This window comes from Adiantum capillus-veneris, chromosome 17 (genome assembly GCF_014529385.1).
Source record: "Adiantum capillus-veneris isolate H3 chromosome 17, ASM1452938v2, whole genome shotgun sequence".
Lineage (NCBI taxonomy): Eukaryota > Viridiplantae > Streptophyta > Polypodiopsida > Polypodiales > Pteridaceae > Adiantum > Adiantum capillus-veneris.
The window spans coordinates 64659176-64685615 of record NC_140947.1 but is presented as its reverse complement, the minus strand read 5'-3'; the positions used below and the strand labels follow the sequence as shown (position 1 = coordinate 64685615).

Sequence of the window (26440 nt, the reverse complement as noted above, 5' to 3'; positions counted from 1 at the left end):
AATGTATTGTTTGGTCTTTAGTGCCTAATTGGTTGTCCCAAATTTGAACCAAGTGAACAATGTGCAAAGATATGTGCAAGAACTAACACTTCCACATGGTCTAAGCTCTCATGTGAATATGGCTATGATCGTACTGTAAAGAGCACATTGGCATTGAGCTTAAGAGGCCAATTTATTTCTCCTTCTAAATCATAAGAGATACTCTAAGATGAGAATTTCAACTTTGTAACTTCTTTCTTACCTCATCTTCCTTCACCCTCATTATTCCTAAGTTTGATTATGACTTCCTACGTATTATTTTTTCTATTTTGCTCAATTTCTAGGACAGCTCGTGATAACTCGCTTGGGTTTTGGGATTCCTCGTTCTGTTATTTGAAAAAATTTAAGATATGACCGGTTCATTTTGCTACTCTATGTTCAATATCTAAACTATTGCAATGTTGATGTGCTCTTTTCTCTTGTACATATTCGCTCGGTCTCTTGTTCGCTCGAAAGTATTTTCTCGGGGTTAGAGATTCCTCACTTGGCTCTAGCCATTGAACAACCAAGATTGTTTTAATATTGGTCAACTCTTGCGAGAGTTTGTCTAGAAATTCTCTAAGAGAGGAATCAAGCACAACTTGATTTTCCAAATCTATGCTTTTAAGTAGAAGGAGAATGAAAAAGTGAAGGAATCTTTACCTCGCTTCAAATAATATATTGAAAGATATCTAGTGCGAGAGTTATCGCAAGTTGATCGCTTATCAGTTCTCTTCATAGAGGGCTTGAGAAACGCAACTCTAAAAATTGACTTACACTTGAATACATGCACCACATTCAAACAAGTCACTAGAGAAGCGTTGTATCTAGTTGACAATTGTAAGACATACGAAGAGGTAACGGAGGACGTAGATACAAACACTAGTATTGCTTCGTCTACAACCAGCAAGTCATCTATAAAACAAAGTGCTCCTGCTTCAATCACACAAACATGGACCAAGTGGTTGAAGAAGTGATTTGTAGAATGAACCAAGCATACATACAGAATCCTAATCTGAGATCACAGTAGCCACAAGTAGTTAATGCTCTAAGAGTGTTGAAGTGGTGTGCCATCGAGCAAAAATACATCAATCACGATACGATTGAGTGATTTTACAATCAAAATTATGTGAGGGAAAGGCCCAATGGATCTCCAATGGTGCAACAATTTCCACCACCTCCGAGATACCAAATTGGACCCAATAACGTAGCACAAGGAGGAGATAAACCACAACCTGTGTTGGGCCAACAATTGTCTTTGCCTCATGACAATTGAGCTATTGTTTGATACGCACAGTCGAGCGAGCCACTCATGAGTCAATCAATGATTCCATCAACTGTTTACTACAAGAAACCTATAGAAACCCATGTGAGAGAACCCGAGGGTGTAACATATGGTACTAGGATAGTCCATTTTGGGCCAGTGCCAACGAAGCCACAAAACCTTCATATGTTGCTCAAACAACTAGAAACCAATTCACAATGGATGAAAATACGCTCATGTTCATAGAAAATCAAAATTACAAGCTTGGAGAATATCCGCCTAGGATAGGACAGCCAATGGGAGCGCCACCAGCTACCCGGTGGAAAGATCCATGCTATGAATGTGGAGGTGACCATTGGGCACGAGGTTGTTTACACAAGGGTCAATGAACAAAAATCTTTGGATTCTGTGATGATTGTGGGATCACCTACTCCATCATTGTGCTAAGAATCCAGGCAACACGAAAAAAGAGATTGTGAATGTTATTGAAGTTTTACCTTGTTTTGAGCGGATCAGACTCAAAATCGACAGTTCCTGTCGCAGTGGTGACTAGAGCTCAAGCTCAGAAAGCAACCAAAAATAAATCAGTGAGACGGATGAGTTGAAACCTCTAGAATAAACCGAATTTGAAAGTGGGTCAGTGAGGACTCAACGAAAATCGTGGAAAGCAAAAAGAAACAGAATGAAAGCGAAGAGGCTAAGGGAAAAGACAACCTTAGAAACTGAATGAAACCAAACAAAGGAACAATTCACACATGAACAAGAGAACAAAGAAAATTCCAAGGGAGTGAAAGAGTCAAAGACTTTATCAAGCGGATCAATCTTAGTCAAAAAGGCGAACAAGTATTTAGATGCTATGTTGCAAGCCTATGAGGCAAGGTTGAAGAGCAATCAAACAATGGAACAAAGATTGCTTACCTACCCACATCCGAGAAAGGAAACCAAACAAATGGAAATGTGCAAAAGACTCATAGAGATGGCTCAAGATCTAATGCAGTCAGAAAAATTGAAAACCCCTGAGCAGGTAAAGCATGTGCTAGAAAAGGAAAACGCAAGCGCACTCAAAGAAAACAACAGTCCAAGAAATTTTTTTTCATTGATTATGGAGAAGCGAACTGTGGGTATCGACTATGGGACTTGAGGATGGTAAAATTTTAGGAGTAAAGATGTTATTTCAATAAACATAATATGTACAAAGATTACTTGGAAAAAAATAAAACAAAGAATGCAAGTGATGTGTACATGGAGCTTGAGGACAATGAAGACTCACAACTTGAGACAACACAATAAGATGAGAACCCTCGATTTATATCCCGAAGGTCTATGAGAGTTAGTAGACCTCTAGAGAGATTCATTCCTTGCTTCAACCATCTCTTGGTCACAAATTCTAGCGAGCCAGAGTCATATGAAGACCTCTTGGTCACAGATTCTAGAGAGCCAGAGTCATATGAAGAAGCTATGCAACATGGACCCGAAGAGGAGTGGATAAAGGGCATGCAAGCAGAGATGGATTCATTGTAGTAAAATCAAACCTGGGAATTGGTTGATTTGCCCAAAGGTAAACAGGCACTACAAAATCATTGGGTGTACAAAATGAAGGAGGAAGAAAGCATGAAAAAGAGATACAAGTTTAGGCTTGTGGTAAAGGGGTTTTCTCAAAAGAAAGGTGTCAATTTTAATGAAATATTTTCTCTTGTTGTAAAAATGAAATTAAACTTTTTTTAGGTATTGTGGTTGTTGAAGACTTGAATCTTGAGCAAGGGATATAAACACGGCATTCCTTCATGGAGACTTGGAGGAGGAGATTTACATGCTTCAACCAAAGGGGTATTAAAAAAAGGGTAAGGAGAAAATGGTATGCATATTAAAAAGGATCTTGTATGGTTTAAACAAGCATCAAGACAGTGGTACCAAAAATTCCACCAATGGAGGTTAGATCGTAGATTCACATGAAGACTTTGAGAGATGGGAAATACATCATTCTAATGTTATATGTTGATGAAATCCTAATTGTATGTGCTAACATGCAAGATATAAGGGAGCTAAAAGAGGAGTTGTCTAAATCTTTTTCAACTAAAGATTTAGGTGATGCAAAACAAATACTTGGTATGAAAATACCAAGAGACGTGTTGAAGAAGACATTAACACTATCTCAAGAGGATTACATCAAGAAGGTATTGGAAAGGTTTGAAATGCAAAATGCGAAAGCAGATACATGGCAGGTGGATGGTAATCAATGGCCGGTGGTCGATGGTCCATGGCCAGTGGCCAGCGTTCTAATGACTAGTGGCCGACTGTTGGGTGGACTCATCTACACATGAACGGCTGCTACACATGAAAATAGAGTTAAAAAAGAAAAAGCAAGAAGTGCAAGGTAGAGAGAGAATCGGGCAAGATGACCATTAAGGGTTTATAATCCCTTTTAAACTACTTTGAAGTGTAAAGTTATTCAGTAACTGCTTTTCCGTGGACATAGCCCACACTTGGGTGAATCACGTACATCTTGTGCGTTCTCTCTCTCTCTCTCTCTCTCTCTCTCTCTCTCTCTCTCTCTCTCTCTCTCTCTCTCTCTCTCTCTCTCTCGTGAATGTTTTATCTCTCTCCATTAAGTACACCACTCTAGCCGCTACTTAGTAATTCATTAATCCTAACACTTTATAACCAAGACGAGCCTCTCAAATTGCTTGCAGCTAGTTTCATACAATGGGATGTGAAGGTTGAGGAGGGTGAGGTATGGGGCTCCAATATTGCCCCTAACTAACCCCTCTACTTTTAGAGGCCCTTCTCAACAAACAAAAAAACATTTCTACTCTATGCAGAGGGTGGAGTTATAATCCATAAATTAGGAAACTTCTCTCTACAAGAAATAACTAAGGTAGTGCACATGAGTGTGAGATCTCACTCACTTCTTTCCACTCACTCAGTGCATATGGATGTCTCAGTATTCCCCCTTATAGCTTTTATGGTGGTCTTCTAGCTTCTCCCTCGACATCAAACCCACTCTCTTTGGCTGGAGCTTCCAAATCTCCGTCTCTAATACGACCACTTCCTCGTTCTATCGTTTCCTCCTTAGGAAGTGTTGGGAATAGTTATCTAATTGTCTGCAACAATAATGGACCCTCCATAAAATTAGGAGCAATTGTCAAGTATGTGTACGATGGACTACATAAGATGACGCCAAGTTAATGCCCCTCTTACAAGGAAGAAAGTATGCATCATTAATCAAACGGCCCAAAATTGCTCCCAAGAGTTCACTGCTTTACAAAGGCATTATGTAGGCCAAAAAAGATTTGACGCTGCCACGTAACCTTTCAATAATCTTTTTTTAAAAGTGCTCAATTGAGCTTGAATCACATAATGTTACAAGCATCCTTGGCATATCCTTTGCAGAGGGATCTCCAAAAAAAAAAATACATCAAAGGTGGGACGCACCTCTACCCTTTCTTGTAAGTAATCTTTCAATAATCTTAATCCATCGGTCTACAAGTGCTCCCAGCAAGCTTAATCCAACGGTTCCCGATTGCTCCCGGACCAAGTCTTCTAGCCCGGGCCCCGAGCCTTAGGGCCTCCAATAATTAAGAGTTTTCCTCTTGACTTGACCGCGATCAAACTTTCCATGATCTCTCTCTCTCTCTGTCCTGAGTCCCGAGTCCCGACTCCTGAGCTGCCGAGCAGAAGACCGCACCTTTGTCATCATCCATGATCTCTCTCTTTGTCCTGAGTCCCGAGTCCCGACTCCTGAGCTGCGAGCAGAAGACCGCACCTTTGTCATCATCCAACGAAAGAAGCGCATTTTTCATTTATTCCTGCTGCACGAAGAGGGATCCTGCCCATTCCTCTACTCCTCTGGCGGCAGTCCGAAGTACGCCCTTCCTTCATCGCGCTCGTTAAATGGCACATGTAGCTTCTACTTACTGGGAGTTACAGAAAGCATGAATTCTGTTCCTAGCTCAGCTACAGAAGCACTCTCTAGGGTTTCGTCTTCGCAAGCCCTCCATCACCATCTGCATCACGTATAAGCTCAATCAGCTGTTGCATCATCTGTATATCCCTTCCTCTCCACTGACAAGATGGGTTATGTCCACATCTCTTTATCAGTTGAACGGATTCTTCAATTGGGGTTCTTGCCATCTGCGTCTTCAAATGCCCCTCAAATATCTTCTCCATCAGATTACCCAGACCCGTTCTTGAGGGCGTCAGCGTAAAAGCCCCATCTTTCTAAGGTATCTGAGTTCCAGCTTGATTTAAGTTTCAGACGGGGGCAGCATCATATCGATCAGTTGAGTTACACTGTAAACATGCCACCCATCAGTTGGCATTTCTGCGAAGGCACCTCCACTCTGTAGCGATCCTTGTCCTGCCTGCTTCCTTTTTGTTTGGGATAACTTCTTTTTTGTTTGAGAAGTTATCCGCAAAGGTAACGTTACAGTATAAAATCATCGTTCAACATTTTTGAACTCGGTGTGTCGATTGCTGACTCTGTCGACCTCTTCATGAATGCAAGTTAAGCAATGCATAACAGACCAGCTCAACTAGCAATTTCTTTTCCTTCCAAATAACCTACCTGCATGGAAGAAAGCCCCCTTGAGGCATTATTTCGGCAGCCACTTAGGCTTGTTGAAGACATCAAATTTGCCGCACCAGAAGTAGATGTCTATCAACAAGAGTGCCGGGAACTTTGCGGTCATGTGGATACTCTAGCATCATGCCTGCGGACAGCTGTCCGCATGGTTAGGCAGGACAATCCTCGCTTTTGTGAGCACCCAACTCGACGCATCGTTGATGAGACATCCTCCATTCTGGAACATTGCTGCTTTCTCATAAGAAAATGCAGGAAAGGCGGGCTCTTGAGAAGACTGGTTACAATCACAACTGCCACAGAGTTCAGAAAAGCTAAATCTTCTCTGGATGATGCCATTGCCAATGTCAATTGGCTTCTCAATTCTGTGACTGATGAGGAAGCGGTCAGCGTAATTGGCATGCCACCCATCACGAGCACATTCCCCAATCTGTCTTTTGTGTGGACCCTCCTTTCTAAGCTCCAAGGAGGCTCCCAAGAGTTGCGGGAGGCAGCAGCGATCGATCTTGCATTAATGGCATCAGCCAGCGAGCAAAATGGCCAGTTCATTATTGAGGAGGGCGGTGTTCCACTGATTATTAAGGCCCTTCATGATGGTACACTTCAATGCAAAGTCATGGCTGCAACTGCTTTGCGAAATCTTGCCATAAACCAGGCAAGGGTACATAATTTGGTGCAGCAAGGTGTCATTCCAGCATGTGTTCATGTCCTGGAGCAAGGTGCAAGGCAGGCGCAAGTTAAAGTTATCTGGGCATTTGCAGAAATGATCATCCAAGATCGAGAAACTCAGATAATCTTGGGTAATACTAAGGCTATTATGCATTTGGTGGCCCTCATGCTGGAGACCATGAATGATAACAACAGATCTCTAAAAGTAGCACCTTTAGAAGTGCTTGTGAATGGGAGCTCTTTGCGGGAGGTAACAAATTCAGAAGATAAAGGAAGCTCTGATGCCTCATCCAGTGATAACCAAACTGGTGACACAGTTGAAGGGCTGCATTGCAATGCAAATACTAGTGAAGCACCCCATGATCTATATGGATCCAGTCATGTGCCTTATAAGGAAAAAGCGGAAATGGACGAGCTCACGACTGACCTACAGCTTCAGGTGACAAGAGCACTTTGGTTGCTATCTGCAAGTAATCTTGACAACAGCAGGAAGATTGCTCAAACAAGGGCAATGCTTGGTTTAGCAAAGCTGGTTGAACTTGCACACGGTGAGGTGCAAAAAAACGCAGTTATGACCATAATGGAGCTGGCTGCAGTTGCAGAAGGAAACACAGATTTTCGCAAATTTGCATTCAAGTTGACCTCTCCGGCAGCAAGAGCCACTGTAGACCAGCTTCATCGGATTATTCTTGATAATTCTGTTGACCCTCAGCTTCAAGTCTGCTGCATCAGGGCAGTGGGAAGCCTTGCCAAAGCATTTTCGTTAAAGGGAAATAAAATGATCAAAGCTTTGGTTTTACAGCTTTCCAATGTAGATAAACAGCGCTCACCCGTTGTGGTTGAAGCAGTCAATGCATTGCTGAAGTTTACAGATAAAGAGAATTTTCTGTGCCAAAAGCACTCTGTGGCTATATTGGAGGTTCCAGGCCTTCCATTTTTGGTTCAAATGGTAGCATTGGATACTGAGAAAAGCGTCCAATTTCCGGCCATTCGTCTCCTGGCGCAATTGGCTTTGCATGTGGGTCAGACAAAGGGCGAGGCCTTCCAAGAAGCAGCAGCTTTGAGCGTGTTAAAGTCTGTGGCATCCTCTGCTACTGTGAGGCAGTATGCAGAATTTTCTTCAGAGGATGACATTTTTCAAGCCATTTACAATCTAGAATTTTGTCAAGCAGGTAATTCAAATGTACAGTCTTCTCATAAAACACAATCTGAGTAAGTCACCAAAAGCGCTCTGTCTGAACCTTCTTTTCTTGCTTTTTCACCCCTGTTAAAACAAAAAAGGGTTTTGAGTGATTATGGTGTAGCCCGAAGCTGCATTACTATCAGACTCTGAAGACTCAATTACTATAATTTAAACTTTTTTTTATGTCTGTTGATCAAAATCAAGAAGTTTTCTCACACTTGGGCAACGATGATGGATCGGAAATTTCGACTTTGCACTTGCCACTATGTTTTTTACATTGTATTCGTCGGCTCAAAACTGTTTCTTGTTTGTCCTTTAATAGCTGAGATCTTGTCTTGTATTAAGCAGATTTTGGGGGCTGCTGCTTTTTTGCAGAGTTAAGACTGGCAAGCTGCTGCATCAATATATGTCATGAAAGCATGTTTAACTTTGAATTTAGGTCAAAAGAAAACCTTAGAAATTGACGGGACATGAGACGGCAGTGCAGATATCACAGTGGATCGCTTTCATGCAAATTGGGCTTCAAAATGACGGATGCCCCAAAGCCAATTGGGTAATGGCTGGTAACATGCTGAGGTGAGGACCATGTGCATTAGGTATGGTGTGCACTAAATTGCGAGTTGTCTCAATCGGCGGTCAACAGATTCAGTAAAGAGAGCTTATAGATATCCAGTATAATTCAATTGGTAATAACACATTTTTTTCAGGACAATATGACTTGAGGATGAGATCTTCACTACTCATTGGTATAAAAAACGGGCAGAGATAGGGAGCACATCACCTTCACATACAAGACTAATCCTTAACGAAAATTGATCACTATTTGTACCACCTTTCAGTTCAACACAAGTATCACTTAATGCAACGAGCACCATAAGCACTGCTTCTGAAAAATACTGTTGAACCAACTAAAGAATTGACTGACTGACAAGCAGCACAAATAATAGATTCTAAGTGTCTTGAAAATGGCTTATTAATGCAGAGAGGGCACACAACAGAGATTGTGTGTGTGTGTGTGTGTGTGTGTGAGTGTGAGAGAGAGAGAGAGAGAGAGAGAGAGAGAGAGAGACTTTGCATTGCAAATAACAAATTATATAAAGTGTGCACTATCTAATATATATGCCCCATGCCATACGTCCCACCACTAGGAAAATATGTACAAGTATGATAGCCAGCTATAAAGGGTTGTTGGAACATTGTGTGCAGTTATGATGTAAGACCAGGTTGTGGATACAAATTCTTTGGACAGTGGGGTAGGTTCTAGCAATTCTCATACTGAGTTGTTTTGCCTACTACTAAGAAGGCACGTCGAGATGTTGAGGATCCGCAAGCTCATGCGTTGATTGCTCTTTCCGTTAAGTGCTCCATTACAAACAACAAAACTAGCATGGGACAAACTAGTTTCTTTTTGTATGCAAGTCCTAATTTGGCAAAAATTGCTTATATGTGCAAGGAGCTAAAGTCTAAGGTTGTGAACGAGGATGATGATATGGAGGTATCTCAACGAGTAGTTAACGGCCATTGGCAAGGTCATCCCTTACAATAGTACCATATTGTGGCTCTGATACCAATTGTTGGGAAGGTTGATTAGATTAGCGTTCATGGTAATAAAGTATTTCAAAGATAACCCAATAACTAGACATGTGTTACTAACCAACACTTGAAAGTGGTTACGAAAAGTGCTCTTCAGTAGAAAAGTGGGTAGGACAACCAGGTAGTACAAGAATGTAAGCTCACAAATTAGCCCCTACAAGAGGGAGCCCTGAAGGTAGGGGAGTCCTTTGGCGTGTACACCTAATGATCATTGAGCCCATCTAGAGAATGTTAGGGTGCAAGATACCACATTTTTTATACAAAGATAATCGGATACTTAGTGTCTCGCTAGGATCTCGAATTGTGTGTTCACGTTCACACATGAACTAGCCACGCGCACACACACACACACACACACACACGCACGCACACACACACACACAGAGAGAGAGAGAGAGAGAGAGAGAGAGAGAGAGAGAGAGAGAGAGAGAGAGATGCAAAACAAAGAAAAAAAAAGCAGTTAAAGGAGAGAGCCCACTAACAGAGGAAGGGTACCAACGAAAGATAAGGAACTCCAGATGTTGATAGCTGGACACGCCAACTAAGGTGTGGATAATGGAAAGGGTCATCCCGCTTTACTCGCCAAACTAATAAAACCCCTTCACAATTTTCCTAGAGAGGGTTTTAGATTAACAGTACATCCTTTCGCAACAACTACAGCTCCAAGCAACACAAAGGGCACTTCAATGAGTGAGACTAACCCAGAAAAGCATTCAATAGATCAAATAATTTGAACACGTCAAAAGATGTGAGTGCCCTGGCCTTGAAAGTGAGGAGAGTAAGGAATGAATGTATGGGGTGGGTGAAGAACCCTCCAATTCAGCAGCTGATAATACTGCATTGAATGTGGGCCTGTGAAACGCATGGAAATGGCAAGCATGGGAAGCCCTCTTTTAAGTTCTCACTCAGTGTGGTAGATTGGTTATCTTATTGAAACGCATGGAAATGGCTTCAAGTTCTCACCCAGTGTGGTAAATGGTTATCTTATTTCCCTCTTGAATAACAGATCTCGAGTTCAAGACCAGTCCGATACATCTTTCGTGCTCTTGAAATTGTTACTACGACATCAAAATTTTGCTTCTATTCCTCCCCATTCGCCAGATAACAAAATGCTGATTTTTGCTATTACATACCAGAAAAAACTTATACCTTCAAAACCAACAGGTAACAAAAACTGTTTCGATTGGTAACTACAGTCTCAAAATCGAAGTGGCACAACATGCGCCTTCCATGATGCAAATGCTGCAGCGTGAAGAAAAAACAGGTCTTCATAGTAATTCCAGCCGTTACAAAGCCAACATGGGACAAACTACAAGTCCACAAAAACACAAGCTCGTTCTCTCATGTTCAAGATATGTGCAACGGTTGCATGCACCCAACAACCTTATAGAGCACTCATACAAGGCATCGACAGCACTATTACCATGATAATACGTCTATTTGCCCCTGGAATTGCCACTTCCACAAAAGCCAAGGTGACCGGTCACTCATACACCTACTTTATGACATATTGCCATGTATCTATTTTGTGAAACTTTCCAGAATGAGACAGCCTTCTCGACAAAACTTCTATCCATTCTGCTATTAGCTTCCAAAGCCAATCATGCCCTATTTTTAGGGGGCTTTACTTTATAGATTCTGACAATCCAGTTTGAAGTTGTCAATGCCTCTTCCAAGTGATGTAAAACAATGTCCTTGTTCCCAATTTCGACACCCCTGGCTCGATCCCACCTACAGTACAGAAAGCAACACAACTCGTGCATAAATGCAATCCAGGCAAATTATTTTTGAGCAAATTCTAGGCCACAATGTATCAAGCAGATGCTACATGGAGCAATCATAAAAAATGAGCCCAAATGCATGGTCCCCAATGAAGTAGGTCTTGCAGCCAAAAAATGTAGCTAAAAATTCTATTAGTCTTTAATCGTGACACAAATGCAAGAGCTTCATAGAATACCGACACTTTTCCTTTTTTGATAACCCCTTAACAATCTTTAACAATCTTCTCCAACTCAATACTTGCCCGCATGCCAAAATGAGCACAAAACATATGAAATTGATGATGTTAAGGCCTACCCAGGTGGTCTGCCATATTCAGTCATCAACTCTCCAAATCTGTAGTAGCACAGTTTATACCTGCAAGAAAAGGGAGAGGAAAGGTTATGAAAGCTGAGAATCGAAATGACCCAAAACATTTACAAGCAAAAATACCCATAGACCATGCCACCATACTCCCTATCCCTTATTACGTTTGCCAGACTATAATACAAAGTGAACTGAGGGAATATAAACTATCACCTCCCAACTAAATGGCAGTCCGAGTATTCTCTCCTCAAAAGGGAGATGTGGATCATGTCAGAAGTGCACTCACAGCGGAAGAAGGAATGAGAGAGAGAGAGAGAGAGAAATGAAATGAACTGAAATGTTATATTAACGTCTTCAAAAGGCCATAGTGACCTATGAGACCAGAAAGTTACAAGGTGGTGGATCTGATACAAAGTCAGAGTAACAAAATAACCTAACAACATTACAAAACAAAGATATATATTATGGGATTCTAGATTGGTCGATGTGAGCTAAGCCGAAAACTAAGCAAAAAAGGGCAGCTAGTTTGGATAGCTGAATCACAAAAGATCTAGCATCGGTCGTTGGCGAATCTCCTCAATTTCCTCCATGGTTAGTAGTCGGACCGAGCGTCGTGCATGCCTCGCCAGCGTGCTCTGAATCTTTTGACGTAGCCTCCGTCGATGCTGTATAGTCCTGCGCAGTCATGGGCGCATGGATTTCCCCAGTTCAATCGCTCGGTCAATCAGTGTGCCTCTGGTGTGAGACGGGGGGGAAGCTCTGCTGTGGGAGTGGCTCTTGCGGATGTCCCGTGTCTGCTCTGAAGAAGTCTGTAATCCGTCTTTGAGACTGGTTAGCCTCGCCATTCATCAGGCTCTCTCTGTGTCTGCGCAGCTCGAGCAAGAACAAACCCAGGCATCTTTGATCTTCGTATCCCATTAATCTTGAGAGTGGTCCAAAACCCTCTCTGAACAAGCAATGGAAGCCGCCTCGAATCTCGTAGTAGACGGGGCAGCAGCATGTATAATGCAGCTCTGTCTCAGATTCCATGTCACATAAGGGGCATGTACTGGCCTCTGCTGGTACTCCGCTGTATCTCCCAGTTTCAATCCGCAGCTGGTGAGACAATGTGCGTAATTGGCCAATAGCACACCGTATCCCATGAGACAGGTGGGTATCCATGTATCTGGGTCTCATCACAAAACCATCTTCCGTAAGCTGGAGAAGGTGGTCTCTGTAGAAAGCCATCTTCGTGCCCAGTTCTTGTGCTGGTTGTATCCATGTCCTCCTGGTGTCTAGCTGGGTCAGGTCTTGGCGGATGAGCTTGGTGATCTCCGACTGTGTAAGAATGAGAGATGGTGCATCCAATGAGTACTGGAATGGTGGCAGCCTGTCTATGCTGAACCCATGCGCCTGAAACCATGATGTCATCTCCCCATACCAGCATGTTGTATCTCCTTGTATGGCTAACTGTCGAGAGGACTCAAGTGCTATGCGAGCATATCTGTCTCTGGGAAGTTCCCATGTGCGGTTTATGAAGGAGACTGATCTGGTGAGCGCCTCTACCACTAGTGGGGGGGGCCGCTAGCTCTGCTCGGATAATGGCCCATGGTACTGATGCCTTGGCTCTAATGAGCCGCGAGATCATAGAGACGAGAGGTTTCTCCATGTTCCCCCATCCGTCTGAGCGACCTGGCCTCCCGTTGTGATCCAGTGAAGGTCCCCAAATCTCAGCCCCATAGAGCAATGCTGAAGCCACCAAAGTGTCAAAGAGCCAGAGCTTCGTCCGGGGCTCCTGAAACTGAACCTGCGAACACATCTTCTCCAATCTACCCAATGCTGCGTGGGCTCTAGTCAGTCTGGTCTCTGCTGCTCTTCTGAGTGAGAATGCAGGTCCGCTAAAAACCACTCCAAGGTAAGTGTAAGCATCTGTGTACTCCACAGTCTCCTGGCCGTATGTGAATGTAGGTGCTGACCTCCTGATCCACCGTGGGGTGGTATTAAACACCATAACCTTGGTTTTACCCAGGTTGACAGACAAACCACTTTCGTGGGCAAACGTATGCAAAGCATCCAATTGACGTTGCATTCCTTCTGGGGATTCGGAGATCAACACTATGTCATCAGCATATAACAAAAGTGGAATCCATGTCCCTGCCAACTGAGCACCTTTATCCCCATCGCTGTCAATGTAGTCAGAAACCTCATCCACATACATACCGAAAAGAGTAGGAGAGAGCAGGCAGCCCTGCTTCACCCCAATAGTGGAGTGAACCGGTGTAGAAAGTCCCTCCGGGGTGCGTACATGCCCTACTACTGATCTGTACAATGCCATGATCCCCCAAATGAGTTCTGTGGGTACTCCCATTTTCTGTAGTCTGCGCATCAGTCTAGCTCTGGGTACCGTGTCGAAAGCTTTACGGAAGTCCACAAAGCTACAATAGATCCGTCTCCCATGAGATCTGCCTTCTTCGATGATGGCCCTGAGTGTTAGGATATGGTCAAGAGTAGAGAAGCCTCTCCTGAATCCTGCCTGCCCAGTTGCACGTATTCCTTCCCTCTCTGCCCATCTACTCAGCTGTTGCTCCAGAATGGATGCATACAACCGTGCCAGTGTGTGCCCAATCATAATAGTGCGATAACTCCTAGGCTCCATGGGGTCTCTTGATTTGAAGATAGGTACGATCGTAGATAGGCTCCAAGAGTCTGGTAGGCCCTCACACATGGCCCGGTTAAACATAACTGCTAGAAGCTCTGCTAGTAGGTCTTTGGCATGCATGAAATGCTCAGTGACTAGGCCATCATGATCATATGCTCTCCCAGTCTTCATCTTGTCAATAGCTTTCTTCACCATCTCAGCGGTGAAAAAGACACATGCGTGTGGGCATGGATCGGGGGGGTTGGGAAGGGCCGGCTGTCCAGGCACTGTGTACAAAGATCATGCGTATTGCCCCCAGGTCTCTGTGGAGGAAATAGCAAGGGGGGGGGGGGCTGCTCATGAAAGAGCCGCCACGCCTCACACGAGTCCTGACTCAAGAATAGCTGATATAGATCCTGCTCGAGTCGAGCCAAAAAAACCCTCTTCTTCCGCTGCACCAAGCGTCGGAAGTCAATCTGTGAGTGTTTGTGAGTGACGTCCCCCAACAGCACCTCCCTCTGAAGTCTGGCTCTAGTCTGGCGGCACTCCTCATCGTACCAGTTGTTCTGAGGCATGCTCCCTGATCGGCGGCTATGCTCAGGCTGGGTGTGTGGGTATGCTTCTGCTGCTGCCTCATGTAATGTCTATGTCAGTATAGTAGTTAGCTCTTCCAGAGGTCGCCCCGGGTCCTCCGTGCATAGGCGTCTGTAGATTCCGTCCATGTATACAGAATCCGTCTCCCGTGTGAATGTGTAGCGAGTAGGGGCTGCTACTCGTGGCCTGTGTGCTACACTGAACTGGAAGGAGATGGTCATCGACACCAGAGCATGAGAGAGAGAGAGAGAGAGAGAGAGAGAGAGAGAGAGAGAGAGAGAGAGAGAGAGAGAGAGAGAGAAATGAAATGAAATGAAATGAAATGTTATACTAACGTCTTCAAAAAGGCCAAAGTGACCTATGAGACCAGAAAGTTACAATGTGGCGGATCTGATACAAAGTCAGAGTAACAAGATGACAAAATGACAAAATAAAATACTATGGAATCCTAAACTGCTAGGTGTGAACTAAGCAGCTAGCTGGGATAGCTGAATCACAGGAGATCTAGCATCGGTCGTTGGCGGATCTCATCAATCTCCTCCATGGTTAGTAGTCTGACCGCGCGTCGTGCATGCCTGGCCAGAGTGCTCCGAATCTTCTGATGTAGCCTCCATCGATGCTCTGTAGTCCTCCGCAGTCGTGGGCGCCTGGATTTCCCCAGTTCAGTCGCTCGGTCGATCAATGTGCCTCTGGTGTGAGACGAGGGGGAGCTCTGCTGTGGGAGTGGCTCTTGCGGCTGTCCCGTGGCTCTTCTAAAGAAGTCTGTGATCTGTCTTTGAGACTGGCTAGCCTTGCCACTCATCAGGCTGTCTCTGTGTCTGTGCAGCTCGAGCAAGAACAAACCCAGGCATCTCTGATCCTCATATCCCATGACTCTTGAGAGTGATCCAAAACCCTCTCTGAACAAGCAATGGAAGCGGCCTCGTATCTCGTAGTAGACGGGGCAGCAGCATGTATAATGCAACTCTGTCTCAGGCTCCATGTCACACAAGGGGCATATCCTGGCCTTTGCTGGTACTCCGCTGTATCTCCGAGTCTCAATCCGCAGCTGGTGAGAAGATGTGCGTAACTGGCCAATAGCACATTGTATCCCATGAGACAAGTGGGTGTCCATGTATCTAGGTCTCGTCACAAAACCATCCTCCGTAAGCTGGAGAAGGTGGTCTTTGTAGAAAGCCATCTTCGTGCCCAATTCCTGTGCTGGCTGTATCCAATGTCCATGTCCTCCTGGTGTCTAGCTGGGTCAGGTCTTGGCCGATGAGCTTGGTGATCTCTGATTGTGTAAGAGTGAGGGATGGTGCATCCAATGAGTATTGGAATGGTGGCAGCCTGTCTATGCTGAACCCATGCGCCTCAAACCATGATGCCATCTCCCCATACCAGCATGTTGTATCTCCTTGCATGGCTAACTGTCGAGAGGACTCAAGTGCAATGCCAGCATATCTGTCTCTAGGAAGTTCCCATGTGCGGTTTATGAAGGAGACTGATCTGGTGAGCGCCTCAACTACTAGTGGGGGAGCCGCTAGCTCTGCTCGGATAATGGCCCGTGGTACTGATGCCTTGGCTCTAATGAGCCGCGAGATCATAGAGACGAGAGGTTTCTCCATGTTCCCCCATCCATCTATGCGACCCGGTCTCCAGTGGTGATCTAATGAAGGTCCCCATATCTCAGCTCCATAGAGCAATGCTGAAGCCACCAAAGTGTCAAAGAGCCAGAGCTTCGTCCGGGGCTCCTGAAACTGAACCTGCGAACACATCTTCTCCAATCTACCCAATGCTGCGTGGGCTCTAGTCAGTCTGGTCTCTGCTGCTCTTCTGAGTGAGAATGCAGGTCCGCTAAAAACCACTCCAAGGTAAGTGTAAGCATCTGTGTACTCCACAGTCTCCTGGCCGTATGTGAATGTAGGTGCTGACCTCCTGATCCATTGTGGGGTGGTATTAAACACCATAACTTTGGTTTTACCAAGGTTGACAGACAAACCACTTTCGTGGGCAAACCTATGCAAAGCATCCAATTGACGTTGCATTCCCTCTGGGGATTTGGAGATCAACACTATATCATCGGCATATAACAAAAGTGGAATCCATGTCCCTGCCAACTGTGCACCTCTATCACCATCGCTCTCAATGTAGACAGAAACCTCATCCACATACATACCGAAAAGAGTAGGAGAGAGCGGGCAGCCATGCTTCACCCCAATAGTGGAGTGAACCGGTGTAGAAAGTCCCTCAGGGGTGCGTACATGCCCTACTACTGATCTGTACAATGCCATGATCCCCCAAATGAGCTCTGTGGGTACTCCCATTTCCTGTAATCTGCGCATCAATCTAGCTCTGGGTACTGTGTCAAAAGCTTTGCGGAAATCCACAAAGCTACAATAGATCTGTCTCCCATGAGATCTGCCCTCCTCGATGATGGCCCTGAGTGTCAGGATATGATCAAGAGTAGAGAAGTCTCTCCTAAACCCTGCCTGCAGCTGCACGCATTCCTTCCCTCTCTGCCCATCTACTCAGCTGTTGCTCAAGAATGGATGCATATAACCGTGCCAGTGTGTGTCCAATCATGATAGTGCGATAATTCCCAGGCTCCATGGGGTCTCCTGACTTGAAGATAGGTATAATCGCAGATAGGCTCCAAGTGTCCGGTAGACCCTCACACATGCCACGGTTAAACATAACAACTAGAAGCTCTGCTAGCAGGTCTTTGGCATGCATGAAATGCTCAGCGACTAAGCCATCATGATCATATGCCCTTCCAGTCCTCATCTTGTCAATGGCTTTCTTCACCATCTCAGCGGTGAAAAAAGCACATGTCTGTGGGCATGGATCGGGGGGGTTGGGAAGGGGCGATTGTCCAGGTACTGTGTACAAAGATGATGCGTACTGACCCCAAGTCTCTGTGGAGGAAATAGCAGGGGGGGGGGGGGGGGGGGGGGGGGGTGACTGCTCATGAAAGAGCCGTCACGCCTCACGCGAGTCCTGACTCAAGAATAGCTGGTATAGATCCTGCTCGAGTCAAGCCAATAAAGCCCTCTTCTTCCGTCGCACCAAGCGTCGGAAGTCAATCTGTGACTGTCTGGGAGTGACGTCCCCCAAAAGCACCTCCCTCTAAAGTCTAGCTCTAGTCTGGCGGCACTCCTCATCGTACCAGCTGTTTTGAGGCATGCTCCCTGATCGGCGTCTCTGCTCTGGCTGGGTGTGTGGGTATGCCTCTGCTGCTGCATCGTGTAATGTCTGTGTCAGTATAGTATGTAGCTCCTCCAGAGGTCGCCTCGGGTCCTCAGTGCATAGGCGTCTGTAGATCCCGTCCATGTATACAGAATCTGTCTCCCGTGTGACGGTGTACCGAGTAGGGGCTGCTACCCGTGGCCTATGTGCTACACTGAACTGGAAGGAGATGGTCATCGACACCAAAGCATGATCCATTGCCACTCCGACCGGTCTGGGCCCAACTATGAGATCCTGGATACTAGAGATGAGATTCGACTGTGCCATAACATAGTCCACTGTGCTGGCTCCATGTCTGTGTGGAAAGCATGTAAAACCTCCCGCAGCAGGTAATCTCTATAGGCCATTCAAGATGGCCAATCCATGTGCGGTGCCCATGTCTATCAGGTGTCGCCCATACTCAGTATATTCCACATCGTGTGATAGTCTGGACAGGCCCGTCTCTACAACATCTAGCTCTCTCAGCGTCTCCTCTGAAGTATCATAAAACACTGTCTGGTGATGGGCATTCCTAGCATTGAAGTCCCCTAGAATGATAATGTCACCATCTCTAGAGAACTCCCATATGTCATTATCCAAAATAGAAAAAGGGGAGTGTCCTTTGGGTGATGCATAGACTGATGTACTCGGGGGAAAGTAGCAAATAGCAATGTAAAGATATCTATCTGACTCTGCTTTCAGTCTCACCCACATGTACCTAGCCTGCTCATCCCTACGGGCTATATGTATCAATGGCTGCAGATCTTCTTTAAATAACACCGCCACTCCCCCCGAGCCCCGTCCTCTATGCTCTGAGCGTGTCTCCTGTCTGTAGGCTGTCTCCCACCTGTATCCACTGATGTGAGGCATGGATTGCCCGGGGGCCTGGTGTGTCCCAGAGTAAAAGATGATGTCTCTTCCAGTAAAGCTATCCTCAAAAGCACCCACATCAAGACCCATAGATCCATTACAGTTCCAGGCAGCCACTTTGAGTGTGGTCCCATAAGTCTCGCACCGTCATATGGAGCGTCGTTCTAGTATTACTACGCTTCCATCTCGGTAAAAGGCAATCTTGCCTTTTCTCCTTGCCACTCTAATCTCCGGCATCACTTCCTGCATATGAGCGATCTGCGAGAGGGTGAGATCATCCCCGAGAAAGATGCCCCTCTCTTTAAGAGTTGGTCTTTTCTTCAAGAAGGACTTCTTCGCTTCCATGGAGGGAAAACGAAGGATGAGTGCTCTTTCTTTTGAGGTTTCCCCGCTGCTTCCATTTTTCTTTATGTTGCCCACTCGCCATGCTCTTGTGTGCATCGGCTCATGAACCCCCATTAAGGCCATGAGTTCTTTTACCTCTTCGTCCACATTGCTTTTGTCTTTAAGACCGCAAATTCTCACATGTAACGCGCGCACCCGTCTTCTTTGCTCCTTCTCTAGTGTCTGATTAATGATGGTGGGTGTGGATGTCACGGGGACGTGGCAACTGTTAACTATGTCACGAGGACGTGGCAACTGCTAACTTTAGTTGTTGGTTTCTTTCCAAGGGGTTTTGTTTTATTTTTGAGACCCTCTTCTTGAAGTAGCAAACGGTCGGACATTGCATGGCCAATGTGAACGGTAGTTTCACCCGCAGATGGGTAGTGGTTGGCACTAGAATTCGTATGGTAAGAGGATGTCTAAGCTCAGAGCAAGATCATATAGGTTCCTCCGTCGCACTTAGCAAGTTGGTGGATACTAGGAAGTGAACTCAATTAAGGCGTAAAGTCAAGGTGGGACTACCAACAAAAAGTATCCGACAGTTGGGCCACATTGCACTTTTGGATGCGGTCCCAATGAGGATAGATGGTCAGAAGACCAGTGGGAGCCCAACGGAAGCATCTCCTAAAATTTAGGGAACGGCTATTTTGGGCCGTGAAATGTGTTCGCGTCATTACCTCCGGTATGACTAGGGGAACATTTTACAACTCTGCCGCGAAGTCAACTGGGCAACCGGTCAGGATATTTTTAAGCAGTGAACCAGAAACGGGAAAATGCTTGTAAATGCGCCAAGTGTCACATTTTCATGGACTTTCCTCTTGCAGAAGAATTGGCGCTGAATTTAGAGAAGGGAGAGGCTTCATTTGCAATTTGTCACAGGTTAAGAGCTATGGAGTGCTTCCTTTCCCTCTCATGTACAGTGTGGTGCTAGGAGTGATGCCCTGCACACTACACACTGCTCTCTCTCTCCCCTGCGTGCAGTTATGTGATGCCCCACAAGAGGGCTACTCATTTGACTGATGTACAGTTGTGTGGGTTCATGCTTTTGTGCTAAGGCAAGAGCCTCCTTGAGCAGGAACAGGGGTAGCTAGCTGCTGCTCCAAAGCAGGCACTGGTGAGGGTCATAACCTCACCATACAGGTGCAAAATCAGCGTTGTGTATGCGCTGTAATTTTACTGTTTTTCAGCCATACGGACGCCAAGACCATTGGGAATCGTGCCCCACTGGCAGAGGACAGCTAGGGGACTGTTTGGGGCTGAAAATAGGGCAAAAACCAGTAAATACAGCGTGCTGAATTTACTGTTTTTGGGCAGGAATAGAGGGTATACGCCAGTAGAAGTGAGTTCTAGCAGGGGAATTGGTTTCGCGCAAGTTTTGGGGCTGTTATGCTGCCAAAATTTGGCCAAAACAAGCGGTATCTAGTGGGATACAGTCAAAGGATTCCCAGGACTCTTCTTTGTACTTTACCCTCCTAAAGAATAAAGAAATACCGAAAGGGGCGCCAATTTTGGGGCCTACAGGTTGTCGGCGTCTACTCGGAGAATTCTAGCTTTCGAGCCGTGTGTGTGATTAAGTGTTAATTCCCGTTACAGGTCTCCTTTGCAAAGTGCTCTGTGTGTGTGTCTAAAGTGAAGAATTTCGGGTGAAAGCCAACGCCTACCGCCCTACGGGCTGGGGTTTCATGGTTCCGTCGCCAAGATATCAATCACTTTTTCCTTAAAGAGTGAGCTTGGATTGTTTAGGGTAAAGACATAGAGTGCAGGAACGCGGGGATTACACTATGGCCGACAAGGGGAAGGGAATTATGGAAGAGGGTTCCTCTTCAAAGGACAGGCAGGAGATTCCTATGGTTTTTGAGATTGGCGAGAGCTCACGGCCACGTCAGTCTGTACCTCCTGTCAATGTGAATGTCCCTCCAGTAGTACAGGGCTTTAGGACTGGGCAACTTGAGGATGATGCGTTCAAGACTCGGTTAGTTGCCGCCGTGAATGTCTTTTAGCGGCTGGTGCAAAATCCGAGGTTTATGGAATTCTTGCAAGCGCCACCAGTGCAACAACAAAATAGGCAACCTGCTCCGTACGCAGCTGGTGCAGAATCCGAGGTTTATGGAATTCTTGCAAGCGCCACCAGTGCAACAGCAAAATAGGCAACCTACGCCGTGTACGGAGCTTGTTGATGCTCAAGCCCAGGTACTTCATGTGGCGCAGGAGGAAAGGGAACACTCGCATGTTGCGGAGTCGGGGGCTCCAAAGCAGGTTCCTCCCGTGCTTGAACAAGTGGCTAGAACGCCTATTCCACAGGTTATGCCAGTTCAGCCCGCCACCTTTCAGAGCCAGCATGCTGTCTTGAATGGACAGGGAGCTGGATATCAGGCAATGCACTCAGTTTTTCCACCACCCACGGTACATCCTGGGTATTTCGGAGGTGGATCAGTGTTCCAAAGTATGGCTGGTTATGCGCCTGGAAGTGAGCCGTACATGCCACGAACAGTGTTCGGGGGTATGCAAGGCATCATGCCAAACCCCATGTATGGTAGTATCGGCATGCAGCAAGGTTTCCACTGCAACCAGGGCGAGTTTGGGGTGCCACAGGGTCATTTTGGCATGGCTGGTTTTTCTGGACAGCAGCCAGCTATCGCACCTCTGACGCAAAATGTGAATGGCCAAGACGTGCCGATCATGCCTACTACAGTGCCCATGTTGCAGACCATTCCGTATGACAACTTGGGGGCACTAGAGAAGCCGAAGGCTTACAAAGAAGGTGGTGCAACGGTAAAGTTCAGTACCTTCAGTGGTTTCGAGGATAAGACAAAGGCCCTCACTTTCCTCCAACAGTTTGATACAACTTATGCGGGAGGGAACTTTACAGAGGCCTCGAAGGTCAGGAAAGCTGCCACTTTCTTAAAGGACAATGCGCTTACATGGTGGACGACATTGTTAATGCAAGGACAGGCACCCGCCACTTGGGTTTACTTCAAGCAAATGTTTGCATCTGCTTGGCTGTCAAATGAATTTGAAGCCGACGTCATGACAGATTGGCACCAGCTTACTTCAGCTTCGTGCAAGAGCTTGCTGGAGTACAATAGGAGGTTTTGTAAAGCGTTACTCTCAATGACCTCATACAGATTTGTGCCACTGACAGAGCAGATAGAAAAGTACTGTTGTGGGCTGCCTAAAGGGCTTTGCGATTACTGTACAAAGAACAGAGTGGCTACCCTTACTCAACTTATGGAAGTTGCGAACACTGGTCTTGCCTTGTTGAAAGGAGAGGACAGTGGATTTCCGAGCAGTGACAAAGGAGGGCACCAAAAGAAAAATTCAGCGAAGAAGCCCTTTGTGAAAACGGCTCCTGACGCATCACAGGGGTTAGAAAAGGCCACCAAAGACAAGGATTCAGCCGGGACTTCTGGAGCACAGGCAAAGAAACAGAAAAGGAAGCCTTTTGTGCGCAAGTCGCTCGAGGAAAAGAAGGTCCTAATGGCTTAGAACAAATGCTTTATATGCGAGCAACCTGGTCACTTTTCTATCAATTGTCCACAAAGGAAAAGGCCAACTGACTCAGAGGATAAAGAAGATCAGAAAGGCAAGAAGCCAAAACCCACGGCAGGTTTAATGCCAGACATGGTGGGTGACAGGCCCAGCACAGATGCCAGTGAGTTATGCAGGGCATGGGGTAAAGTTAGGGATCAGACGACACTCATCTTCTTTGATCCAGGTGCCAAAGCCAACTTTATCTCACCAGAGTTAGCTATGAAGCTGGGCATCAGAGCCGAAGAGATGGGGTACACAGCAGAGGCAGGGTTAGCATGTCCTGGCTACTCAGAGTGTGTTACTCCCATCATTGGAAAGTTGCGTCTGCATATTCAGTCGTATGTGGACACAGAAGAGTTTTGCATTATGCTGCCGAAATTTGGCCAAAACAGGCGGTATCTAGTGGGATACAGTCAAAGGATTCCCAGGACTCTTCTTTGTACTTCACCCTCCTAAAGGATAAAGAAATACCGAAACGGGCGCCAATTTTGGGGCCTACAGGTTGTCGGCGTCTGCTCAAAGCATTCTAGCTTCCGAGCCGTGTGTGTGATTAAGTGTTAATTCCTGTTACAGGTCTCCTTTGCAAAGTGCTCTGTGTGTGTCTAAAGTAAAGAATTTCGGGTGAAAGCCAACGCCTACCGCCCTATGGGCCGGTTTCAGTGGACGTGGGCGTTATCTCCTTGCCTTTTCCTTTCTTGGCCACCTTGATCCATTTCTCGGCTTCATCCGCCTTCTGTTGAGTTTTGATAAGAACATCCACCCAAGAAGTCGTCATCTCTTTGTGTTGCTCTTCTCCCTCTTTGATGGCCCGTACTTGCTCCTTGATCGTGTTGATTTCTTCGAACACTGAGGGTTGCAGTTCGCCCTCTTCCAGTGTGTTTCTTGATCGTGCTTCGGCGAGGTCTTTCTTTAGTGACGCAATCTCTTCATCCTGAGTCGTCACTCGGTCTTCCAGCGTATTTATCTTGCTCTCTTGGATCAGCACGCGTCCTTCGAGCATGTTTATTGTGCCCAAGAGATTGCCGTTCATCTTGGTAATGGTCTTCGTCATTTCCTCTGCACTTTTGAATGGCATCCTCTAGGGGGTCGGCTTTATCGTTCCGCTTCCTCATGCTTGATCGTCGTCCGACAAAGAGCCACTAAGCTCACGTGGCGTGGTAGCTGGGCGGGTGGGGGAACGCGAAGAGGTATGGCAAGGGAGGGGCAGCGATAGAGTACGGACGAGAGAGAGAGAGAGAGAGAGAGAGAGAGAGAGAGGGGGGGGGAGGGGGGGGCGCACGGGGGAGAGAGAGAGAGAGAGAGAGAGAGAGAGAGAGAGAGAGAGAGAGAGAGGCAGCACGATAGACTTCAAACTTAAAGTTAAGAAACGATAGACTTAAAAAATGGGGGTTAAAAAGTTAGTACGTTAAAAAAATTAATAGCGCGATATATATATATATATATATATATATATATAGAGAGAGAGAGAGAGAGAGAGAGAGAGAGAGAGAGATCGCGATAGACCTAGCGCGATAGAGAGAGAGAGACATCGCGATAGACACAACTCTGCAAGCAGGGGGCGGGTGCAAGGGTAGCGCGCGAGCAGAGGGCGGGGGTGCAGGGGGCAGCGCGTGAGCAGAGGACGGGAGCAGGGGGCGGGGGTGCAGGGTCAGCGTGCGAGCGGGGGGCACGTGCAGGGGGAGCAGGAGAGCAGGGGGCGGGGGTGTAGGGACCGCGCGCGAGCGAGGGGGGGGGGGGGGGGGGGGAGAGAGAGAGAGAGAGAGAGAGAGAGAGAGAGAGAGAGAGAGAGAGAGAGAGAGAGAGAGAGAGCGCTCTCCTTGATGCCCTTGCCTTCTCCTCCCTTTGCTTAGACCGAACTGAGAGAGAGAGAGAGAGAGAGAGAGAGAGAGAGAGAGAGAGAGACCCCTCAACTGAATTGCCCGACCCACTTCATCTTGTCAAATATGTAAAAAACGAATAAATACATAGGACCACATACGACATTCACTTGAGATGCATAACTTCAACACCTCCATGGATACTCCGACAGTGGCCAACTATTGGACACACCTCGGAAATTGCAACCACTAGCTTCTCACCATGATGATTATTCCATCTTGAACACCAATCGCCTCATTGACCACAGCACCTCCAAGAATCCCCGTTCGTGTGACATCACATTCATGATTCTTCAAGACAATGAACTCTCGAACACGTCCTGTCCATTATTGTGCCAACAACAATGACTTGTCTCCATAGTGTTTTCTATAAGTCATGTTGGTTCCTTGGCAGATACAATGTGCTTTGACCTGCAACAAACGGGTCCGAACACCGATGACTTGAACTCCGACTTATGGGTTCAGATAAGGTATTGGGAGCACCACTTGCCCGTCTTTGCCGCTCACGTGCCTCCCTCTGGCTAAAGCATGTTGCGGCACCTACCACAGGACTAGAAAGCTTGAGCTTTTGCCAATGTGGTCTGCACCACACCAACAAGCTCCGTTGCCTTCAAGCCATAGCAGCTATGATACGAGACGGGATGTTTAATACAGGGCATATAATATGCGTACTAGATGTATTTTTCACGGATAAAAATAAATACATTGGTTTTTTTTTTAAGTATTCCTTACAATTATTAAGTCCACGTGACCCACTTGAAGATCTAGTTTTGCACGTAATTTGATTGACAATTGAAATGTACAAAGATTAAAGTACACTTAAAACACAATGCTCAAGACGAGAGAGAGAGAGAGAGAGAGAGAGAGACTTTCACAAGAAAGACTCTTTGCCATTCACAACCATCCAAAAAAAGTCGAGCCTCTCGAAAGGTCACAAAACATGAATCTATAACAAAGATCCAAACCCAACAAACAACATGGTATCTATCGCCATGACTCGTCACTCATGAGTCAAAATCTGGGATCCCCCAATTTTAAAAGGTTCTGCATCTTTTATCGGTAGTACGTACAAAACGTTTCAAAACGCAGAGTATTGTACTTTAAATAAAATATGCGTATTTAAGCTACTATGCTTCAAGCTCGCCTTGCCTTTGTCCTTTTGAGAGCTCTTGCCTTTGCCTTTGGATGCGCAATCCCAAGACAAATGACCACGATTTCCACAATTGTAAAGCCAGATTCAAGACTTCTTTTTAATTTCTGATGTAGCATGTGTTGACTCATCACCTGTAAAAACTCGAACCATGTCTTGGAAGAATAAGACGACTTTCTCCTCAATAATAAAGGATTGAGATTGTCAAAACTCAGCTTTTATTTCGTAATTGGAAGTGTAATGCATTTGCAGCCATCTCATACTCCTCACCCAACTTTGTAAATACCAAGGCAACTAACTCAATACTAGTCAATACACTTTCCATAGCGGAGTACTGACCATGGATAACCTTTGCCTTCAAAAAGAATGATTGCATGGAAGTCCAGGCTTAAAGCTTGTATGGGAAAACAACCTCCAAGAAGGGTGATCTCTCGCATAGTAGAGTCTCGATCGAAAATATTTTCGAGCTTTGACCACATCTCACCTGCAATTTCCAAGGCCTATACAGCAGGGAAGATCTCATTTGTGAGTGCCTAAACAATGCAGACAGGACCTTCACATTACTCGAGTCCCAATCAATATGAGATTGAAGATAACTCATTATCTTGAACTTGAGTCCACCTATTGCTATCAGACCACACAAGTCTCGTCTTAGTGTCCGTCAACATTGTCCCACAAGCAGTGTATGCACCCCGTACCAACAAAGAGTGCTTATTTCTTATGCATCATAAAACTTAGAATATATAACAAACACCAAAGAGAGAGAAGAGAGACAATGAGGGTTGAAGATGGGTAAACCACCCCCCCCCCCCCCCCCCC

At 45.9% G+C, this 26440-nt stretch overlaps 2 protein-coding genes across 2 annotated transcripts in view; one reads left to right on the top strand and one right to left on the bottom strand.

Annotated features, from left to right (window-relative positions):
• Positions 1–4721: 4721 nt before the first annotated feature.
• Positions 4722–7928, top strand: LOC147437393 (uncharacterized). The gene has a single exon (XM_086486936.1). The coding sequence runs from the start codon at positions 5851–5853 to the stop codon at positions 7744–7746; it is 1896 nt and encodes a 631-aa protein (XP_086343062.1). The 5' UTR covers positions 4722–5850; the 3' UTR covers positions 7747–7928.
• Positions 7929–10471: 2543 nt separating this feature from the next.
• Positions 10472–26440, bottom strand: part of STT3B (staurosporin and temperature sensitive 3-like b) — a 35584-nt gene continuing 19615 nt past the window's right edge. Inside the window, exons 5-6 of the mRNA XM_086486935.1 lie at positions 11383–11442; positions 10472–11037 (exon numbers count right to left, since the gene is read on the bottom strand). Coding sequence (XP_086343061.1) covers positions 10908–11037; positions 11383–11442 — 190 coding nt within the window. The 3' untranslated portion in view covers positions 10472–10907. The remainder of the gene's footprint in view (positions 11038–11382; positions 11443–26440) is intronic.